The sequence below is a fragment of the Rhinolophus ferrumequinum genome, chromosome 22 (genome assembly GCF_004115265.2).
Source record: "Rhinolophus ferrumequinum isolate MPI-CBG mRhiFer1 chromosome 22, mRhiFer1_v1.p, whole genome shotgun sequence".
Lineage (NCBI taxonomy): Eukaryota > Metazoa > Chordata > Mammalia > Chiroptera > Rhinolophidae > Rhinolophus > Rhinolophus ferrumequinum.
Genome location: NC_046305.1, coordinates 2,002,710 through 2,019,782, shown reverse-complemented (window position 1 = coordinate 2,019,782; position 17,073 = coordinate 2,002,710). Strand labels below are relative to the sequence as shown.

The following is a 17,073-nucleotide window of genomic DNA, read 5'->3' as shown; positions in this document are numbered from 1 at the left end:
AAGGAGAGAACACATTCACCTAACTTTTATTATAATATAGTAATATAACTGTTCTATTTCACTATTGTTATTTTAAATTTCTTACTGTGCCTAATTTATAAATTAAAGTTTATCATAGGTATGTAAGTATAGGAAAAACTGTACATAGGGTTTGGTACTCTTCTTGGTTTCAGGCATCCACCGTGGGTCTTGGAACATACACCCCATAGATAAGGGACAGTTACTGTACTGCTTTTTCCAAGATTGAAACAAAGCTTGTCATAGTTCACACTATTAGCAATAGCTTCAAGTGATCTGTTTTAAGGAGATTTCTAGACACACACAGATTATTTCTGCCAGAAGGCACTTCAGAGGTCACTTTTAGCTGACCGGGAAGGTGACACAATGCAGTGAATTATAGACCGTAGTAGCAGCTGGCAGCAAGGGTGATGGCAGACTGAATGCAAACAAGACTAATGATTCCTCAAAATATCAGCCTTCAATTAGTCTTCAATTTAGTTTCGGATGCCAAGTACAGATTTCCAAATCTCACTTTCCCCAAGGCCTAGAAACTCCTTGTGGGGGCAGTAATTCTCTGGCAGAGCTGAGTGTCTACCTATCTGACGAGGTTTGGAGGAGGAAAATGGGACTGAGACCAGTTTACCTCTGTCCCCCATCTTGCTCTCCATACTCATCTGCTGGAAGTATTTGTATTTTATTAATATCCATGTCCAATGGTGGGACAAAGATGTACTGCCCACTGTAACAAGGTCTCTTCAGACCAAGAGGAAGCAGGCAACTCCATAGGCTATCACAGAATTTATTATAGCGTAACTGAACAGGAAAATTGGGTCAGAGGGGAATAGACCCAGCAGTTTTGCACAAATTATTCTTTGCTACCTGTACCCTGTTACAGTACCTGTTAAAATACTTCAACTAGGGTACTGATGACTGACAAGACAAAGTGACGGGAGAACGCAGTAGCTTGCGCCAGGAGCCACACCCCCTGATGGTTTTGTGATTAGATGATTGCTTATAACCACACTTACCGGTTTGATACTCGTATTTATCTCTGTTGTCATGCCATTCTGGCTGTTGCTAACAAAAATATTTATGTCTACGTTAAGGCACACAGATCATCAACTAGAAAGCTTTGATATGCTTGCTAAAGACAGGTTGGTCAAAGGTCACAGCACAAAACTTAAAAATGATATGAAATCCAGGACACACATGCAGTTGGTTTTGTTCACATCTACATCTATACAGAGGGGATGAAAGGGTAGCAGATGTTGAAAGCTTTGAAATGCAATAAAGGAATATTTAGGAACCATCAGAAGATGCTGGGGAGGGGAGCTGACTTTCTCTCCCACCACCAGTCCCCCCCCCCACCCGTTTTGCTGGCTAGCCCAGAGTTCAGCCCTCTCCCTAGCTCTGGTGACTCCTTTGGGGTCTGCTTCTCTTTTAAACATGGAGTTTGACTTATGTCTCAGGATAGCTTTTTAAAATTATTTTAATTATAGTTGACATTCAATATTATTTTAGTTTCAGGTGAACACCACAGTGGTTAGACACATATATCTTACAAAGTGATCCCTCAGATAAGTCTAGTACCCACCTGGCACCATACGTAGTTATTACAAAGTTATTGACCATATTCTCTAGGCTGTACTTTACATCCCTGAGACTGTTTTGTAACTGCGAACTTGTACTTCTTAATCCCATAGCCTTTTAACCCCGCCTCCCAAAACCCCTCCCATCTGGCAACCATCAGTTTGTTCTCTGTACCTGAGTGTTTTGTTTATTCTGTTTAGATTCCACATATAAGATACTACGGTATTTGTCTTTCTGTCTGACTTATTTCACTTAGCATAGTACCCTCTAGGTCCATCCAGGTTGTCCCGTCTCAGAATTTCTAATCGTGGACTAGCCCATGATACCACTGCACAAGGCAGAAAGGTTCGAGTTGAGTTTAAGACTCCGGCTGCAGAGCAGAGTGATTTCCTCACAAGCAACGCAGGGGTCACAATTTTATCTTCCAGAGAATCTCCTGGAAAAGCATACCATAGATTATATGGCAAATTGCCGGCTTTTCAAATACAGCCGCCTCCAAAAGGGAATGTGGCCATTACTTCCACTGAGAGTGTAAACAGAGAAATTTGGCTACTGTGCCAGAGGTCAAAGCGAAAAGTCTGCAACAGGCCATCTTTCAAAGAGCCACACACTAACACAGCACTACGCTGAATGCTTACACAAGAATGGGTGAGGAAGGCTTTTTAACAGTTGCCGGTGTTTCCAGTTACCTCTCGCTCCTAAGCCAAACCCTAAAGCCTCTAAGAGAAGATAGGTTACATGAATAACGCACCAGCTATTTCTATGAAGAGTGAGTGACTCTGAAAAGAGCCTTTGGGGTCGGAAGCCAAGCCGCTGACGTGCTAGCCTACTTGGCGCTGGTGTACTTGGTGACGGCCTTGGTGCCCTCGGACACGGCGTGCTTGGCCAGCTCCCCGGGCAGCAGCAGGCGCACGGCCGTCTGGATCTCCCGGGACGTGATGGTCGAGCGCTTGTTGTACTGCGCCAGGCGCGACGCCTCGCCCGCGATGCGTTCGAAGATGTCGTTGACGAACGAGTTCATGATGCCCATGGCCTTGGACGAGATGCCCGTGTCCGGGTGCACCTGCTTCAGCACCTTGTACACGTACACCGAGTAGCTCTCCTTGCGGCTGCGCTTGCGCTTCTTGCCGTCCTTCTTCTGCGCCTTGGTCACCGCCTTCTTGGAGCCCTTCTTCGGGGCGGGCGCGGACTTGGCCGGCTAGGGCATGGTCAGGGGGAGATGCCGAGTGAGACAGGATAAAGCAAGAAAGACAAGCGGAGGCTGCTAGCGTCCTCTCGGGCCACAGCCTCTTAAAGAAGGCGCTGAGTAAAGTCGTGTCTGATTGGCGGTGAACGCTGCAAACGTCACACGTGAACGTGGTCCAATCAGAATCGGAGCTTTTCCAACGCACGGCCCCATTTGTTTAAGCGGAAGGGCCGTAACTCGGCGCGGATTCGCGATCGCGCCCGGGCACCACTATAAGAAGGGGCGCCCTGGGCGAATCGCGTCAGACTCTGCTCAGATCGGCGTTTTTGTGTATCATGTCTGGACGCGGGAAACAAGGCGGCAAGGCGCGCGCCAAGGCCAAGACGCGCTCGTCGCGGGCCGGCCTGCAGTTCCCCGTGGGCCGCGTGCACCGGCTGCTCCGCAAGGGCAACTACGCCGAGCGGGTCGGGGCCGGCGCGCCCGTGTACCTGGCGGCCGTGCTGGAGTACCTGACGGCCGAGATCCTGGAGCTGGCGGGCAACGCGGCCCGCGACAACAAGAAGACGCGCATCATCCCGCGCCACCTGCAGCTGGCCATCCGCAACGACGAGGAGCTCAACAAGCTGCTGGGCAAGGTCACCATCGCACAGGGCGGCGTCCTGCCCAACATCCAGGCCGTGCTGCTGCCCAAGAAGACCGAGAGCCACCACAAGGCCAAGGGCAAGTAGAAGAGAACTTACTCGCCGACAACTCCATTCGGTCTAGTTCTAACCAAAGGCTCTTTTCAGAGCCACCCACCTTTTCACTGAAAGCGCTCGTGGCTGATGATTGAAAAGTGGCTCTTAATTGTAGTTGGTCGGTAGATGTCAGTAGTTAAACACCTTAGAGAAGTGAAAATACCCACTTGCAAGCTACAATTCAAACAAAAGTTAATATGGCCCCTTAAAACGGATACTGAGATACTTAGTGTCACAGGTAATTAATGACATAAGTGTAGCCAGCCTTCTCGGTGTAAAAACGATCGGGAAGAGCAATGCTTGGTCAATGATGAATAATCTGATGCAAATATAGTTAGTAACCTACAGTGCACTGAAGCCTTTCAGTGCTCTTGAAAGTACTTGTTTTGCATCTTAGTGGGACAACCCATCTGCAATTCGCCCCTCCACCTCTGCTGCGCCCTAAACACTTGCAAATGAATGCGATGCTACGAGCCCTGTAGCCGTTTCCTGTAGACCGAGTTTAGCACCAGCTTCGTTGGGACTTGAAAAAGGCGCACATGCAGGAATCTTGTACCAGGTACAAATCTGAGGATTTTTTTTAGTCCCATTTCACAGTGGACCGCAGTTGAAATTGTGAAACGTAGTGGAGTGCTCTTAGATGCTATAGTGTGAGAGGAAAGTTTGTGTACATGTAGTTACATCAAATATGAAATTACTTAGAATAATTTCTAATATTGGTGTTGGTGCATTTAGAAAATCTACAAAAACCTTGGAAGATCTCCAAATGATCTCAATTCAAATAGAGAAATCGAGACATTTACGTGAAATTAGCCTTCCTGAAGTTGAATGAGGCTAAGAAAGTCAGTTAGCCAATCACATATAGCGCGCGCCTTTTCAAAACGATCAAAAGAAAGCCAGTTTCAGGTGCCAGAATTTAACGTTTTTAGTCAGCAAACAAGATACATCGTTATATTTATATTAAATTCTGCCGAGAAAAGACAAGAGCATTGTAAATAAATGACATGAAAACAGTAGAGGGGAGAAAGGATTGAAAACAAGTTGCAAGGATGGGTGGCGGGAAGATGTTAATTTTCCGTCCGAGCACATCGGTGGCTCATTTGATCAGGAAGGGGGCGCCGCTTCCAATACCGTCCCCGCGACCCGTGATGGACAGATGGCCAGCCCAATCAGAGCAGCAGTCTCATTATATATACTGGTGCAGGCGCCTGCCTTCAGCATTTAGCTTTCTGGTTTCCGAGGTCGTCATGGCTCGCACCAAGCAGACGGCGCGTAAGTCCACGGGCGGGAAGGCCCCGCGGAAGCAGCTGGCCACCAAGGCGGCCCGGAAGAGCGCGCCGGCCACCGGCGGCGTCAAGAAACCGCACCGCTACCGGCCCGGCACGGTGGCGCTGCGCGAGATCCGGCGCTACCAGAAGTCCACGGAGCTGCTGATCCGCAAGCTGCCCTTCCAGCGGCTGGTGCGCGAGATCGCGCAGGACTTCAAGACGGACCTGCGCTTCCAGAGCTCGGCCGTGATGGCGCTGCAGGAGGCTTGCGAGGCCTACCTGGTGGGGCTGTTCGAGGACACCAACCTGTGCGCCATCCACGCCAAGCGCGTCACCATCATGCCCAAGGACATCCAGCTCGCGCGCCGCATCCGCGGGGAGCGGGCCTAAGGCATTTTCCCCAGTTAGCATCCCCTGTCCCCAAAGGCTCTTTTCAGAGCCACTGCCGTTCTCACTGTGAGTGGCTGTTGCACTACGGTTTGGCCTCTAACGACACTCGGAGGACAGACTTGATGAAAATGGGCAAGTGATGGCCGGGTTCCCCTCAAACCACGGACACTTAATGTTTCTCACGGAGTGTAGTGTTAAATGGGATTGCCAGGCCCCATGTACTGTGCACTAATTAAGGAAGCAGCTCTTTAACAGCAAAGCAACAGTTTTTCCGCAGCGATAGCTACTTCCCATTTCCATCCTTGTGACCCAGTCGTAAAGAAAATCCCCAGGAAAGGACCTGTACCACCAGGTAGGGTGGCATTCAGAGCACCTCCACTTCCCACATTAATCTGGCAGAAGAGTTGTGGGTCATGCTGATTTATCCACATCTCAGGAAGATTAGGATTTCAATAGCATTTCCCTTTGAGAATTACTTCTCATTGTTTAGCGGCATCTGGTAACTTACTGGATTTTATGTTAAATGTTACCCTCCTTCACACTCACTACTCCAAGATCTGATACTATAAAATTACTAAATTAGGCCTCTGGCTTTTATTTGCCAGCTTCCGGGAGCCTGGCAGTGCAAAGTGTTGCGGAGCATTCCACAGGCATAAGACTTAACCAGCACTGATTCAACTCTACTCTGGCTCTTAGAGCAACACACGTGCACACTGAAAAAGGACTGTCCCTGTAATTTTTACTGGTACTTCAGACCATGCTCAATTACTTGAGTCGACTTCTCTGGCAGTTAAGTTCCTTACAAGTGCTTTTCTTCAGTTCTCTTGACAGGCTAGTGCCTCAATTTATACTTATTGCTAACTTGTGTACAGTTGGTGTACATTCTTTCTAATACAAATAAAGGAAAACAATACTTTGCTCATCTAAGCATTCCAGAAGACTACCTGACAAATTGGCTGTGTACATTGTCATTTCTGCCCGTCAAGTTTGGGAAACAAGTCCTTCCTTACATTGTTAATACCATTGTTTTCTGGAAATTAGATCACTACTGCAGACATTACACCATCTGCTTGTGGTCGTGTGTTATGTGCCTGAGTGGGTTCGTAGGGAGGAGGACGTATGATCACCGTATACAGAATTAGGTTGATGCTAATATTTCATCAAATTAAAGTGCTTTTTATTTGAATTAGCACCTTAAGCTAAAGAAAGTGTTGAGTATCCCCTCTCAGCAATCATCCTAACTATGGAAAAGAAGATAAAAAATATTTGGAGAGAAGGGCCCTTTCCAGGCCTCCTCCCCCCACCCTCCACTCCACTCGAAGGTAATTTGTATACAGACTGGTATTCTTAAGTGTGTAACTGCCTTTTCTCTTTCTGGGTTGGGGAACTAAGCTATTAATTGGTCAGGAAGGTCCCACCACAGAGATGGTCGTCTACAGTGATCAATAAATACTCTTGCTGGAGGGGGAGGGCAACCTGTCCTGGAAATATGCATTCCGTATACTTCTCCAAAGTAGTCTTTCACTTGTGATTATGTAATTTTACTCGGGGGCAGTGAGTAATTCTAGTTATGTGGACACCGATACACCACGTCTCTCAAAACACCCCATGTGCTGAGCAGCTACGGTCTGGCAGTCTCCCACCTAAGCTCTTTCCGGCCTTTCAACAAGCTTTCATGTCCATCAAGGATCTGAGTTTTGCTGTAGGAATGGCACAGAAAAACGAATATTCAGTGACACCAGACCTGACCCATGTTAATGGCTGGGTGGTGATCCAAGTACTAAGATGAGATCACCAGGGAAGCAGTGATGATCTACAAGAATTTCAGGAAGGACTTGATGAATCTGTACGTCTGAACTCAGGAGATGAAGTCTGGGATGGACAGACTTGGGAGTCATTAGTATAGAAAAGAACTGAAAGCAGAGTTGCCTGCAGATCTCTTCTGGTTCTTCCCTTCTCTTTTAATCTCTGCCTTTCTGCCAATATAGAACTTGTCATTTGCATCTTGCACATATGAAAACCACGGGTCTGCTGATGTTGTAATTCCTATAGTTGCCACTTATTTGCAACTTCCTTAATCCTCAGACCTTACTCTTCCCTCTCCTAATACCTTGCATGTACTCTTTTGTAATGTGCTTTGCTTGTTACTCCCCATTAGTTTCTTTGCAGTCTTGCAAAACTATCCTTAATGCTTATTTAAGTGTGTAATAAATATTTGTTGAAAGCGTAAGTACATTGAGAGGAAACCAGTCTCTGTACCTGCATTTCTTGAAATGGCAAACTGGTTAAGTGGCATAAATATCAAAATGTTTTACAAAGCCTAGAATAAAAAAACCTTGCTACAAATATAGAAGACATACCAGAATCTTTTACCTCTATTCTCAAGACAGCCTCTGCTTTTTCAAGTTATTACTTTTCACAGGGTCCTATTAGTGCCCTTGGAGTCTACTTAGCATTCAGTACCATCATTGTTATGACCAAGTTTGACTACTACACATGGTCATCTATTCTGGCAGTGGTAACAAACGTCAGATAGTATCTCCAAGTACTTTTAGTTAGTACATTGAAGACAATCACATCAAAGGTTAAAGACTTACAATGAGACCTGTAACAAGATACAGCTAACTTCCAGTATGGGCCTGGATGGGCATCTTAAGTAAACTTAATGATGTTCTAGATTCAATATGGCCTTGAAATCAGCCTATTTTAAGATATAAAATGTCAACTTGTTTGAAACAGCTCCTAAATACCAACTGTGAACTGAGGACAAGGAGGTCAGAGGTCAGGAGGCAAGACTAGGGCCAAATGTGCTAAATAAAAGGCAAAATAGTTGAAAGTCACAAGTCCTGCTATTTTCTGTGACTATAAAAGTGGCTCTAAAAGGAGCCTTATTTTTGTCCATCTTGTTTCTTACTTGGCCTTGTGGGGGCTCTCGGTTTTCTTGGGCAGCAGCACGGCCTGGATGTTAGGCAGGACGCCGCCCTGCGCGACAGTGACCTTGCCCAGCAGCTTGTTGAGCTCCTCGTCGTTGCGGATGGCCAGCTGCAGGTGGCGCGGGATGATGCGCGTCTTCTTGTTGTCGCGGGCCGCGTTGCCCGCCAGCTCCAGGATCTCGGCCGTCAGGTACTCCAGCACGGCCGCCAGGTACACGGGCGCGCCGGCCCCGACCCGCTCGGCGTAGTTGCCCTTGCGGAGCAGCCGGTGCACGCGGCCCACGGGGAACTGCAGGCCGGCCCGCGACGAGCGCGTCTTGGCCTTGGCGCGCGCCTTGCCGCCTTGTTTCCCGCGTCCAGACATGATACACAAAAACGCCGATCTGAGCAGAGTCTGACGCGATTCGCCCAGGGCGCCCCTTCTTATACTGGTGCCCGGGCGCGATCGCGAATCCGCGCCGAGTTACCGCCCTTCCGCTTAAACAAATGGGGCCGTGCGTTGGAAAAGCTCCGATTCTGATTGGACCACGTTCACGTGTGACGTTTGCAGCGTTCACCGCCAGTCAGACACGACTTTACTCACCGTCTTCTTTAAGTAGCTGTGGACCTAGAAGACGCTTGCACTCTGTGTTGGTCTTTCCTGCCTTTTCCAGTCTCACAGAGCGACTCCCCCGACCATGCCCGAGCCGGCCAAGTCCGCGCCCGCCCCGAAGAAGGGCTCCAAGAAGGCGGTGACCAAGGTGCAGAAGAAGGACGGCAAGAAGCGCAAGCGCAGCCGCAAGGAGAGCTACTCGGTGTACGTGTACAAGGTGCTGAAGCAGGTGCACCCGGACACGGGCATCTCGTCCAAGGCCATGGGCATCATGAACTCGTTCGTCAACGACATCTTCGAGCGGATCGCGGGCGAGGCGTCGCGCCTGGCGCATTACAACAAGCGCTCGACCATCACGTCCCGGGAGATCCAGACGGCCGTGCGCCTGCTGCTGCCCGGGGAGCTGGCCAAGCACGCCGTGTCCGAGGGCACCAAGGCCGTTACCAAGTACACCAGCTCCAAGTAGGCTCGCAGGGCACTGGCTTGTCTCCCACCCCAAAGGCTCTTTTCAGAGCCACTCATACTTCTAAAGAGAGCTGTCATTCACTTTTTACATTGGGTGTTTCTCATTTGCTGGAAAGAAAGAGCTTACGGTTACCTGGTACCAATCTTGAAAGAAGCTACGTCCACTACAGTGCGGCGCTGATATTGGTCAATTGTCATGGTCGTTATCAGACAAAAATAGTAAAGGAAAACGAAATACCCAATCTTACAATGGCAACTTGGCAAAAGTTTTCGTTAGTATTGCTTGGCGCTCTCCTTAATTTTAAACGTTTACCTTACTAATTAATGAAGCACTTGTCATACTAAGAATGTAGAAATCTTATTCATTTACTGGAGGTGGGGGTGGAGGGTGGGTCTTTTTCTGACTCTCCTTCCCTTGCCCTATATTTGGATTTCCCAAATATTGACTTAAGGCAGAAGAGTAAAACAGACTAGGGAACCCCGTCCTCTCTAAGTCGGTCAGTTGCTCGTGGCAACGACAGCCAATCCGGAGGCTATACTGCTAGTGTGAGGTGAACCATTTGATTTCTCTGGAGAATTCTGGGATTTGTGGGAGAAACTGCCATTTAACCACTTTCGCATATTTCTGATTGAAATTCTTGGGCGGAGGGAATAGCTTTATTCCCTACCTTTCCTGTCAAATCCTCTCATTGTTTTCTCACTGTCTCTTGTATGTACTGTTTCTCTACGAATTGGAAGAAATTTTGAAAGAAAACTTAGAGCAGAAGGGCCATTCCCTAACCCAATTCAGGAAGTCAAAATCCATCTCTCCATTTTAAGCCCTAAGGAATGGCATTCATATTTAAAACTATTTTGGTCTTTGCCCACAATCAGCGTGGAAACCTTCCACATTGAGTTGTATTTTCTGAAGGTTTTTGAGGATACCCTTTAATTACACTACTCCAGTAGCTCAACAATTTCACTCCTGCGTGTTTACATGAGAATGTTCTGCACACGTGCAACTGGAGACATACAAGAATGGAGCAGTCCTATTTTTAATAGCAAAATACCAGAAGCATCCACATGTTCACGGCCAAATGCATAAATACATTTATTGAGGTGAATTCACACAATGGGGTAGCATAGAGCAGAAAAAAAATGATTGCAATCCACAGCATTTGGTTGAGTTTCAGAAACACAAATCTCAGATGATTCATATATAGTACCATTTTATAAAGCTCAAAAATAAAATCAAATTATCTACTGTGTATTTAAGAGATGGCTTTACGAGTAAACATTAAAATATCAGGCAGTGCGTACCTCCATGATGCAGGCAGGGAAAGGGAACGGAAAAAAAGATCAGATAACAGAAGTGGCAAAAAACAAATTCCAAGCATCAACTATTTTGTCAGAAAATCCTATAAATGAGAACCCTAAAGCTTACAGTGTTTTTCTAGATTGTATTACTTACTTTTAGAGAGTGAGAAGAAAAGAAGACAGGCCATTAAAAGGACATGTAGGTTCTGAAAGCTCAAGATTTTGGCTACAATTAAGTCAGCAACCAGTTTCCTCTAGCTTTTGTAACCTTCGTGTAAGCTTCTCACAAAATGTTCGTGATAGCTCTCTGGAGGGGGTGTGGATGTGTTTGTAAGCATATGCATGTATGTATTCTATAATTTTATGTATTTATGTAACTGCATGCATACCCCTCCCTCAATTCTGTTAGAAGAGAAATTCCACTTTTTTTTTAGTGTATCTTCTCTCCTTCTACCATCTCTCTCAAGAAATTTGAGGACAATAAATTCACCATAGACTTGGGCTTTTTAACACTACTTTTCAAAGCACTCGTGCCTTTGACCCTGTCAATTAGTCCACTGACGTGGATAATCAGTCGCCAGTTCTGGTATTGTTTTGTTTTACAGATCAAGGAATCAGCAGATAAAATCCAGGAGAGGAAATGGGAAGATGATTTGGACAGGTTAAGTTACCTAAGCACATAAATATCCTGAGCCTGGAGAATGTGCATGTATGCCCACGTGTGTGCGTGTATGCGTGTGTAATGTATGGTGTACATGTGTGTGTGCGCGTTGTATCAGGGATTGTCCGAATGACTTGGAATTGTCAGCAGGGAAGAAGCTGCCTAAAAGAATATGGAGGAGGGTGACTGAAATCTGCGGACTGGAGAGGAACATGTGGCCCTGTGCAGAAGGCTCAAATATTAGGCCCATGACACTCCAGTATTTAGAAAGTAAAAATTCCTATAAGAGAGGGAGGGGGGATAAAACGAAATCTCACAACTAGATATTGTGGGTTATCTGGTAGGCCAGGCAGAACTAATCTTGATTAATCTATGTCATTGCTGATCAGTCTCGAAACTGATTTGAGCTGATCCAAACCGGGATGCCACTTCACTGTTTATCACTGGAATTTATAGCTGGTAGCTCCAATAACTCACACGATTTGCCCCAAATAATTTTTTCGGTATTTTTTTACCTAAAGAACAATTTATAGAACAGAAACAGATTGGAGCATAGAAACAGATGAGAAAATCTGATCCTAAAGGATAGCCTTTTCCAAATTATGTCACCTGAGTAGACTGATGTTGTACTCCATGCTTGCTTTCCGGGTGTCATGGATACTTCAGTGAGCCAGTCAGTCTCTGGATTGCCTACAAAATGGAGACAATGACAACGTCCCAGTTTTCTTAGGACTGTTATGAGATGCTATACAGATTCCAAGCACGTCTGTGGGACATGGATGAAGAGCACATACAAAGTTATCAGGAAAAAGGTGTCACACAGATTTTTGTCTTTCAACAAAATAAGCAATTATTAAACAGTTTGAGAAATAAAAATAGGTATGACTTTATAAAGCTCTACCTGAATCTGAGCTTCTCTGAGTCATATATTTCCTTATCTCTTTATATTTTTATAGTTTGGCATTTTATAGTTACTAGTTATATTTTTATAGTGAGGCATTATTAACAGTGGTTAAGTTAAATAATACATTGTTAAACCAATGTTTTAGTAAACCTGCACCATACGGGGCACAGGAGATTATCTCTAAAATACCTGCCTAGTCACTGGTAGACCTTTTCCCTGCCATTCTATCCTTCACGGTTCAAAGGGATTGCCTTTTCTTAGAATTTCTCCCTTACTAGTAAAAGAAAGGAAACTGACCTCCATTCTCAAATTTCTCCCCAAGTATTATGAACAATGCGAAAATCTCAGTGAACATGGACCCCATCCTGGAAGCGGTGAAATATTAAAATCTGAGTAAAAAATATGAAGCAGGGTCAAACTGGATTTCACTTGAACTTCACACGAGGAAGGAGGTGGAGATGGCCGGGTGTGGAATACCTTGCTCTGACCATGAACAGAAAGCAAAGGAGAATAATTCAAACTGTGGGAGACGTGTCTGGACGCAGGAATAATCATCCCTAACTGGTGAAGAGAGGTACAGGATTACCTCGCTTCTGAGTTCCTCTTCCTCCACCACCATCCCAACACCACTGGTTATGCTGTGCAAACGAAAGCCTAGAGAAGTGCCCAAAAAGCACGTAGCGGCACTGATATCACACAATAAGCAAAAGGAAACACGAACTGGTGAATTTCTTCTAAATCAATTCATGTGATATTTATACGGGGAGTAGGTAGGGGTTGGTCGTATAACATGTAAAGGAAGTTAACTTTAAGCTAACGATTCTCAGGAGCTGGAAATTTTTTTTCCTCAGAAAGAGCGTCAGAAGTTTTCTGGTCAGTAAAGAATTCACTCAGCGGGGGATTCTAAACCATTAGATGGAGTCTGGATGTTAAGCGACAGCAGCACAATGAAAAGTTTGTTTGGGCTGCTCGATATTTGTAATGTTAAAAGATAATCCTATCTTAAATACCAAGTGGGAATTTTTTGCAAGAACTAAGTGAATATTTAGAAATTTTTCAGATTAAAAACTGACTTTACCTACCACTTCTTTAAGATGAGTGGCAGTTCACACTAGAAAACCAGGGTGGCTCTGAAAAGAGTCTTTGGGGTCGGGAGCCAAGACGCTGCCGTGCGAGGCTACTTGGAGCTGGTGTACTTGGTGACGGCCTTGGTGCCCTCGGACACGGCGTGCTTGGCCAGCTCCCCGGGCAGCAGCAGGCGCACGGCCGTCTGGATCTCCCGGGACGTGATGGTCGAGCGCTTGTTGTAATGCGCCAGGCGCGACGCCTCCCCCGCGATGCGTTCGAAGATGTCGTTGACGAACGAGTTCATGATGCCCATGGCCTTGGACGAGATGCCCGTGTCCGGGTGCACCTGCTTCAGCACCTTGTACACGTACACCGAGTAGCTCTCCTTGCGGCTGCGCTTGCGCTTCTTGCCGTCCTTCTTCTGCGCCTTGGTCACCGCCTTCTTGGAGCCCTTCTTCGGGGCGGGCGCGGACTTGGCAGGCTCCAGAATGGTCGGGGGAACAGCGGAGCGAGGAGGCGGATGGAAAGACAGAGGAGGCTACGAGCTTCCTCTCTGTCCATAGCCAGTTAAAGGAGGCGGTGAATAAAGTCGTGTCTGATTGGCGGTGAACGCTGAAAACATCACACGGGAACGTAGTCCAATCAGAATCGGTGTGTTTTCAACCCGGGGCTCCATTGGTTTAAGCGAGAGCGGCGTACCTCGGCGCGGATTCACGGTTGCGTCCCGGCACCACTATAAGAAGGGGCGCCCTGGGCGATTCGCATCAAACCCCACTGGGGCAGGCAGTTTTGTGTATCATGTCTGGACGCGGGAAACAAGGCGGCAAGGCGCGCGCCAAGGCCAAGACGCGCTCGTCGCGGGCCGGCCTGCAGTTCCCCGTGGGCCGCGTGCACCGGCTGCTCCGCAAGGGCAACTACGCCGAGCGGGTCGGGGCCGGCGCGCCCGTGTACCTGGCGGCCGTGCTGGAGTACCTGACGGCCGAGATCCTGGAGCTGGCGGGCAACGCGGCCCGCGACAACAAGAAGACGCGCATCATCCCTCGTCACCTGCAGCTGGCCATCCGCAACGACGAGGAGCTCAACAAGCTGCTGGGCAAGGTCACCATCGCACAGGGCGGCGTCCTGCCCAACATCCAGGCCGTGCTGCTGCCCAAGAAGACCGAGAGCCACCACAAGGCCAAGGGCAAGTAGAAGAGACTTTACTCGCCGGCCGCTCCATGAGGTCCAGTCCGAAACAAAGGCTCTTTTCAGAGCCACCCACCTTTTTTCACTGAAAGCGCTCGTGGCCGTTGTTTGAAAGTGACTTACTGCAGAGTTGGTCGGTAGGTGTCAGTAGTTAAACATCCGATAGAGGTGAAACTATCCATTTTGAAACTACAAGTTAAACACTTAATATGGCCAATTAAAATGGATACTGAGATACTTTGTCACAAGTAATTTAAGACGGTTAGTGCAGCCGACGCCCAGCGTTAAAAGTGAAGCGCTTAGCCGCCCCGTAGAGAGTGCTCCACAGAGAACGAGATAGGGAGGAGATGGAGACTTCAGAGGCCCGTATGTTTGTAGTGAAGAGCTGGGACTCCAGTTTCCTAATTTATCTATCAGCAGTGTGCACTGGAAATTTAGCTTGGCAAGCGGTTTCAGGAAGTAGCTATTTCAGACAGATTCAGTATCCGGGAGCCACTCCTCAATCAGTTCAGTGAGGTCAATCAAGTGCATTGACGACCTTGTGGCAAACGTGAAAAAACATTAAGTTAAATTTGGTGGCGCAAAAATATATCACATTAAACTTCCTACCCATCAACTGAAAACTGACAAATCAGAATGTAGCGCGGGGTTTTTAAATGTTCCTTTGTAAATAAGCACGTGTTCAAAGTTAAAAAAATATTAGTACAGATGAGATCTTCGGATAGTTTTTACAGAAGGGGCTGGCAATAACCCATCTATGGCTTTAGCCCTGTGGTCACACTGGGTTACTTGTCACTTTCAGTCTAAGTACCAAGGATACCTAAAAGCGAAACAACTACAATCGTAGTGGGTTGCTTGGTGAATGGTCAAGTCAACACCCCCAGGTCTGCTGTAGGTGTCTGTAGTGCACAGCTGTTTCCAGAGATCTCTGGGTGGCTCTGAAAAGAGCCTTTGGGTTTTGTCGCCTTTTTAAAGACCAGCTTCCTACTTCTTTTTCGGAGCTGCCTTCTTGGCCTTGGTGGCCTTGGGCTTTGCCGATTTGGGCTTGGCGGCTTTGGGTTTGGCCGCTTTAGGCTTAACCGCCTTGGGCTTGGCTGGGCTCTTGGCGGCCTTCTTAGGCTTCGCAGCAGCCTTGGCCTTCTTGGGGCTCTTGGCCACCTTTTTGACACCGGCGGTAGCAGGCTTCTTTACTTTCTTGGGGGTCTTCTTCACGGCTTTCTTTGTCCCCGCGGCCTTCTTGGGCTTTTTGGGAGTGGACCCTGCGGGCTTCCTGGGTTTGGCGGCGCCAGCCCTCTTGGGTTTCGGCTTCGTCTCGCCGGAGGCCGCCTTCTTGTTGAGCTTGAAGGAGCCCGAAGCGCCGGTGCCCTTAGTCTGCACCAGGGTGCCCTTGCTCACCAGGGTCTTGAGACCCAGCTTGATGCGGCTGTTGTTCTTGTCCACGTCGTAGCCGGCGGCAGCCAGCGCCTTCTTGAGCGCGGCCAGCGACACGCCGCTGCGCTCCTTGGAGGCGGCCACCGCCTTGGTGATGAGCTCGGACACCGGGGGGCCCGAAGCCTTACGCTTGGCGGCCCCGCCCGCTGCCTTCTTGGTCGCCTTCTTCTTTGTTGGCGCCTTCTCTACAGGCGCCGGGGCGGCCGTCTCAGCAGGAGCGGTTTCCGACATGGCGATGGGAGGAGCTACCAGAGAAAGAGACCCAAAATCCAAAGAGCGAGTTCGCAGTACTGCCAGGCTCGGGCTACGGCTTATATAAGCCGGGGCTGCGCTGTGATTGGTGGGGCGTCGGATCCGCCGCCCTCAGGCGGCCGCCTTTCGCGGTTGGACTCCCAAATTGTGTTTCTTACTCCCAAACATCTGATTAAATTCCGAAATCAACGGTACAGAATCTGACGCTTTGAAGCTCCAAAGGTGGAAAACAGCTTCCAGGTTCACATACTTGTCTGTGTTTTCATGAATCACGCGCAACTGATGAAAGATATTTTTTAAAAATCCCTTCAGCTTTCCATAGGAATCCACGGGCTTTGGGCATCCTGCTACTTAGTTGCATCTTGCACCAAATGTCTACTAAGTATCAAGTCAACGTGTGTTAAAAGGCTTTCTCTCTAAGTTTGGTCTTTGATTTTTGCAGGAGGAAAGACCCTAGGCTCCTTCTTTTGGGCATAAACTTTGTTTCTAACTGTAGCAAGTAACACACGCACAGAGCGCCTGCTTGCCTACAGCCCCACACCAGCCACACAGACATGACTTTAAAAACCGGTTCTGCTTCTTAGGTGTTTCAGTGCCAGTGTCTGTAGTTTCCATCTTGGAAATGTTCAGTTGCCAGAGTGACTTCTACCTTGCAGCAGGAGAAATAACAATTGCTTTGTCTTCAGTTTCCAACGACCTGGATTCAAATTCAAACTTTAATTTGTATGGTTTTGATTGAGATGTGTTCTCTCTTTAGTTCCTAGGCAAATCTATTAAAACAAGGATGAAAAATGCTTAGCCCAGATAATGTGTCAGAAAACCTCTGAAACCTGTTAAAAATTTTTCAAGGGCTTCCAGTAGCTCACAAAAGCACAATCTATTTAGCTCCCATGGGACTTTGTCAGGTTTTCCTGCTTTTCCCAATGTCTTCCTTCAAACTCCTCAATCCCTGTCAGTATTTAACAAATTACAGTCAGGAACACCCTCTTCGCTGAGCAGACAGGAGACATCAATTATTAAGTGATAATAGACCTATATTTTAGAAAAATAATTGGCTACTATAAAAACGGTGCACTGGGAATTTCCTGAATTCAGGAAAATACAGGAAAACATTA

General features: G+C 47.4%; 7 protein-coding genes and 1 pseudogene across 7 annotated transcripts; 4 read left to right on the top strand and 4 right to left on the bottom strand.

The window, feature by feature from the left end:
* Positions 1-1,759: 1,759 nt before the first annotated feature.
* Positions 1,760-2,797, bottom strand: LOC117015331 (histone H2B type 1-K-like; annotated as a pseudogene).
* A 216-nt stretch (positions 2,798-3,013) lies between these two features.
* LOC117015319 (histone H2A type 1) lies at positions 3,014-3,599 on the top strand. Its single transcript, XM_033093924.1, has one exon. The coding sequence runs from the start codon at positions 3,112-3,114 to the stop codon at positions 3,502-3,504; it is 393 nt and encodes a 130-aa protein (XP_032949815.1). The 5' UTR covers positions 3,014-3,111; the 3' UTR covers positions 3,505-3,599.
* A 571-nt stretch (positions 3,600-4,170) lies between these two features.
* Positions 4,171-7,959, top strand: LOC117015313 (histone H3.1-like). The gene has a single exon (XM_033093916.1). The coding sequence runs from the start codon at positions 4,563-4,565 to the stop codon at positions 5,169-5,171; it is 609 nt and encodes a 202-aa protein (XP_032949807.1). The 5' UTR covers positions 4,171-4,562; the 3' UTR covers positions 5,172-7,959.
* LOC117015327 (histone H2A type 1-H-like) lies at positions 7,952-8,514 on the bottom strand. The gene has a single exon (XM_033093932.1). It carries the CDS (start codon positions 8,466-8,468, stop codon positions 8,082-8,084), a length of 387 nt encoding a protein of 128 aa, XP_032949823.1. The 5' UTR covers positions 8,469-8,514; the 3' UTR covers positions 7,952-8,081.
* A 267-nt stretch (positions 8,515-8,781) lies between these two features.
* On the top strand, positions 8,782-9,183 carry LOC117015336 (histone H2B type 2-F-like). The gene has a single exon (XM_033093941.1). The coding sequence runs from the start codon at positions 8,782-8,784 to the stop codon at positions 9,160-9,162; it is 381 nt and encodes a 126-aa protein (XP_032949832.1). The 3' UTR covers positions 9,163-9,183.
* Positions 9,184-10,270: 1,087 nt separating this feature from the next.
* Positions 10,271-13,766, bottom strand: LOC117014581 (histone H2B type 1-C/E/F/G/I-like). The gene is made up of 2 exons (XM_033092630.1): positions 13,755-13,766; positions 10,271-13,628 (listed from the first exon to the last, which is right to left on the bottom strand). Exons 1-2 carry the CDS (start codon positions 13,764-13,766, stop codon positions 13,200-13,202), a joined length of 441 nt encoding a protein of 146 aa, XP_032948521.1. The 3' UTR covers positions 10,271-13,199.
* On the top strand, positions 13,498-14,767 carry LOC117015322 (histone H2A type 1). Its single transcript, XM_033093927.1, has one exon. The coding sequence runs from the start codon at positions 13,889-13,891 to the stop codon at positions 14,279-14,281; it is 393 nt and encodes a 130-aa protein (XP_032949818.1). The 5' UTR covers positions 13,498-13,888; the 3' UTR covers positions 14,282-14,767.
* Positions 14,768-14,879: 112 nt separating this feature from the next.
* H1-5 (H1.5 linker histone, cluster member) lies at positions 14,880-16,241 on the bottom strand. Its single transcript, XM_033093909.1, has one exon. The coding sequence runs from the start codon at positions 15,935-15,937 to the stop codon at positions 15,260-15,262; it is 678 nt and encodes a 225-aa protein (XP_032949800.1). The 5' UTR covers positions 15,938-16,241; the 3' UTR covers positions 14,880-15,259.
* Positions 16,242-17,073: the final 832 nt, after the last annotated feature.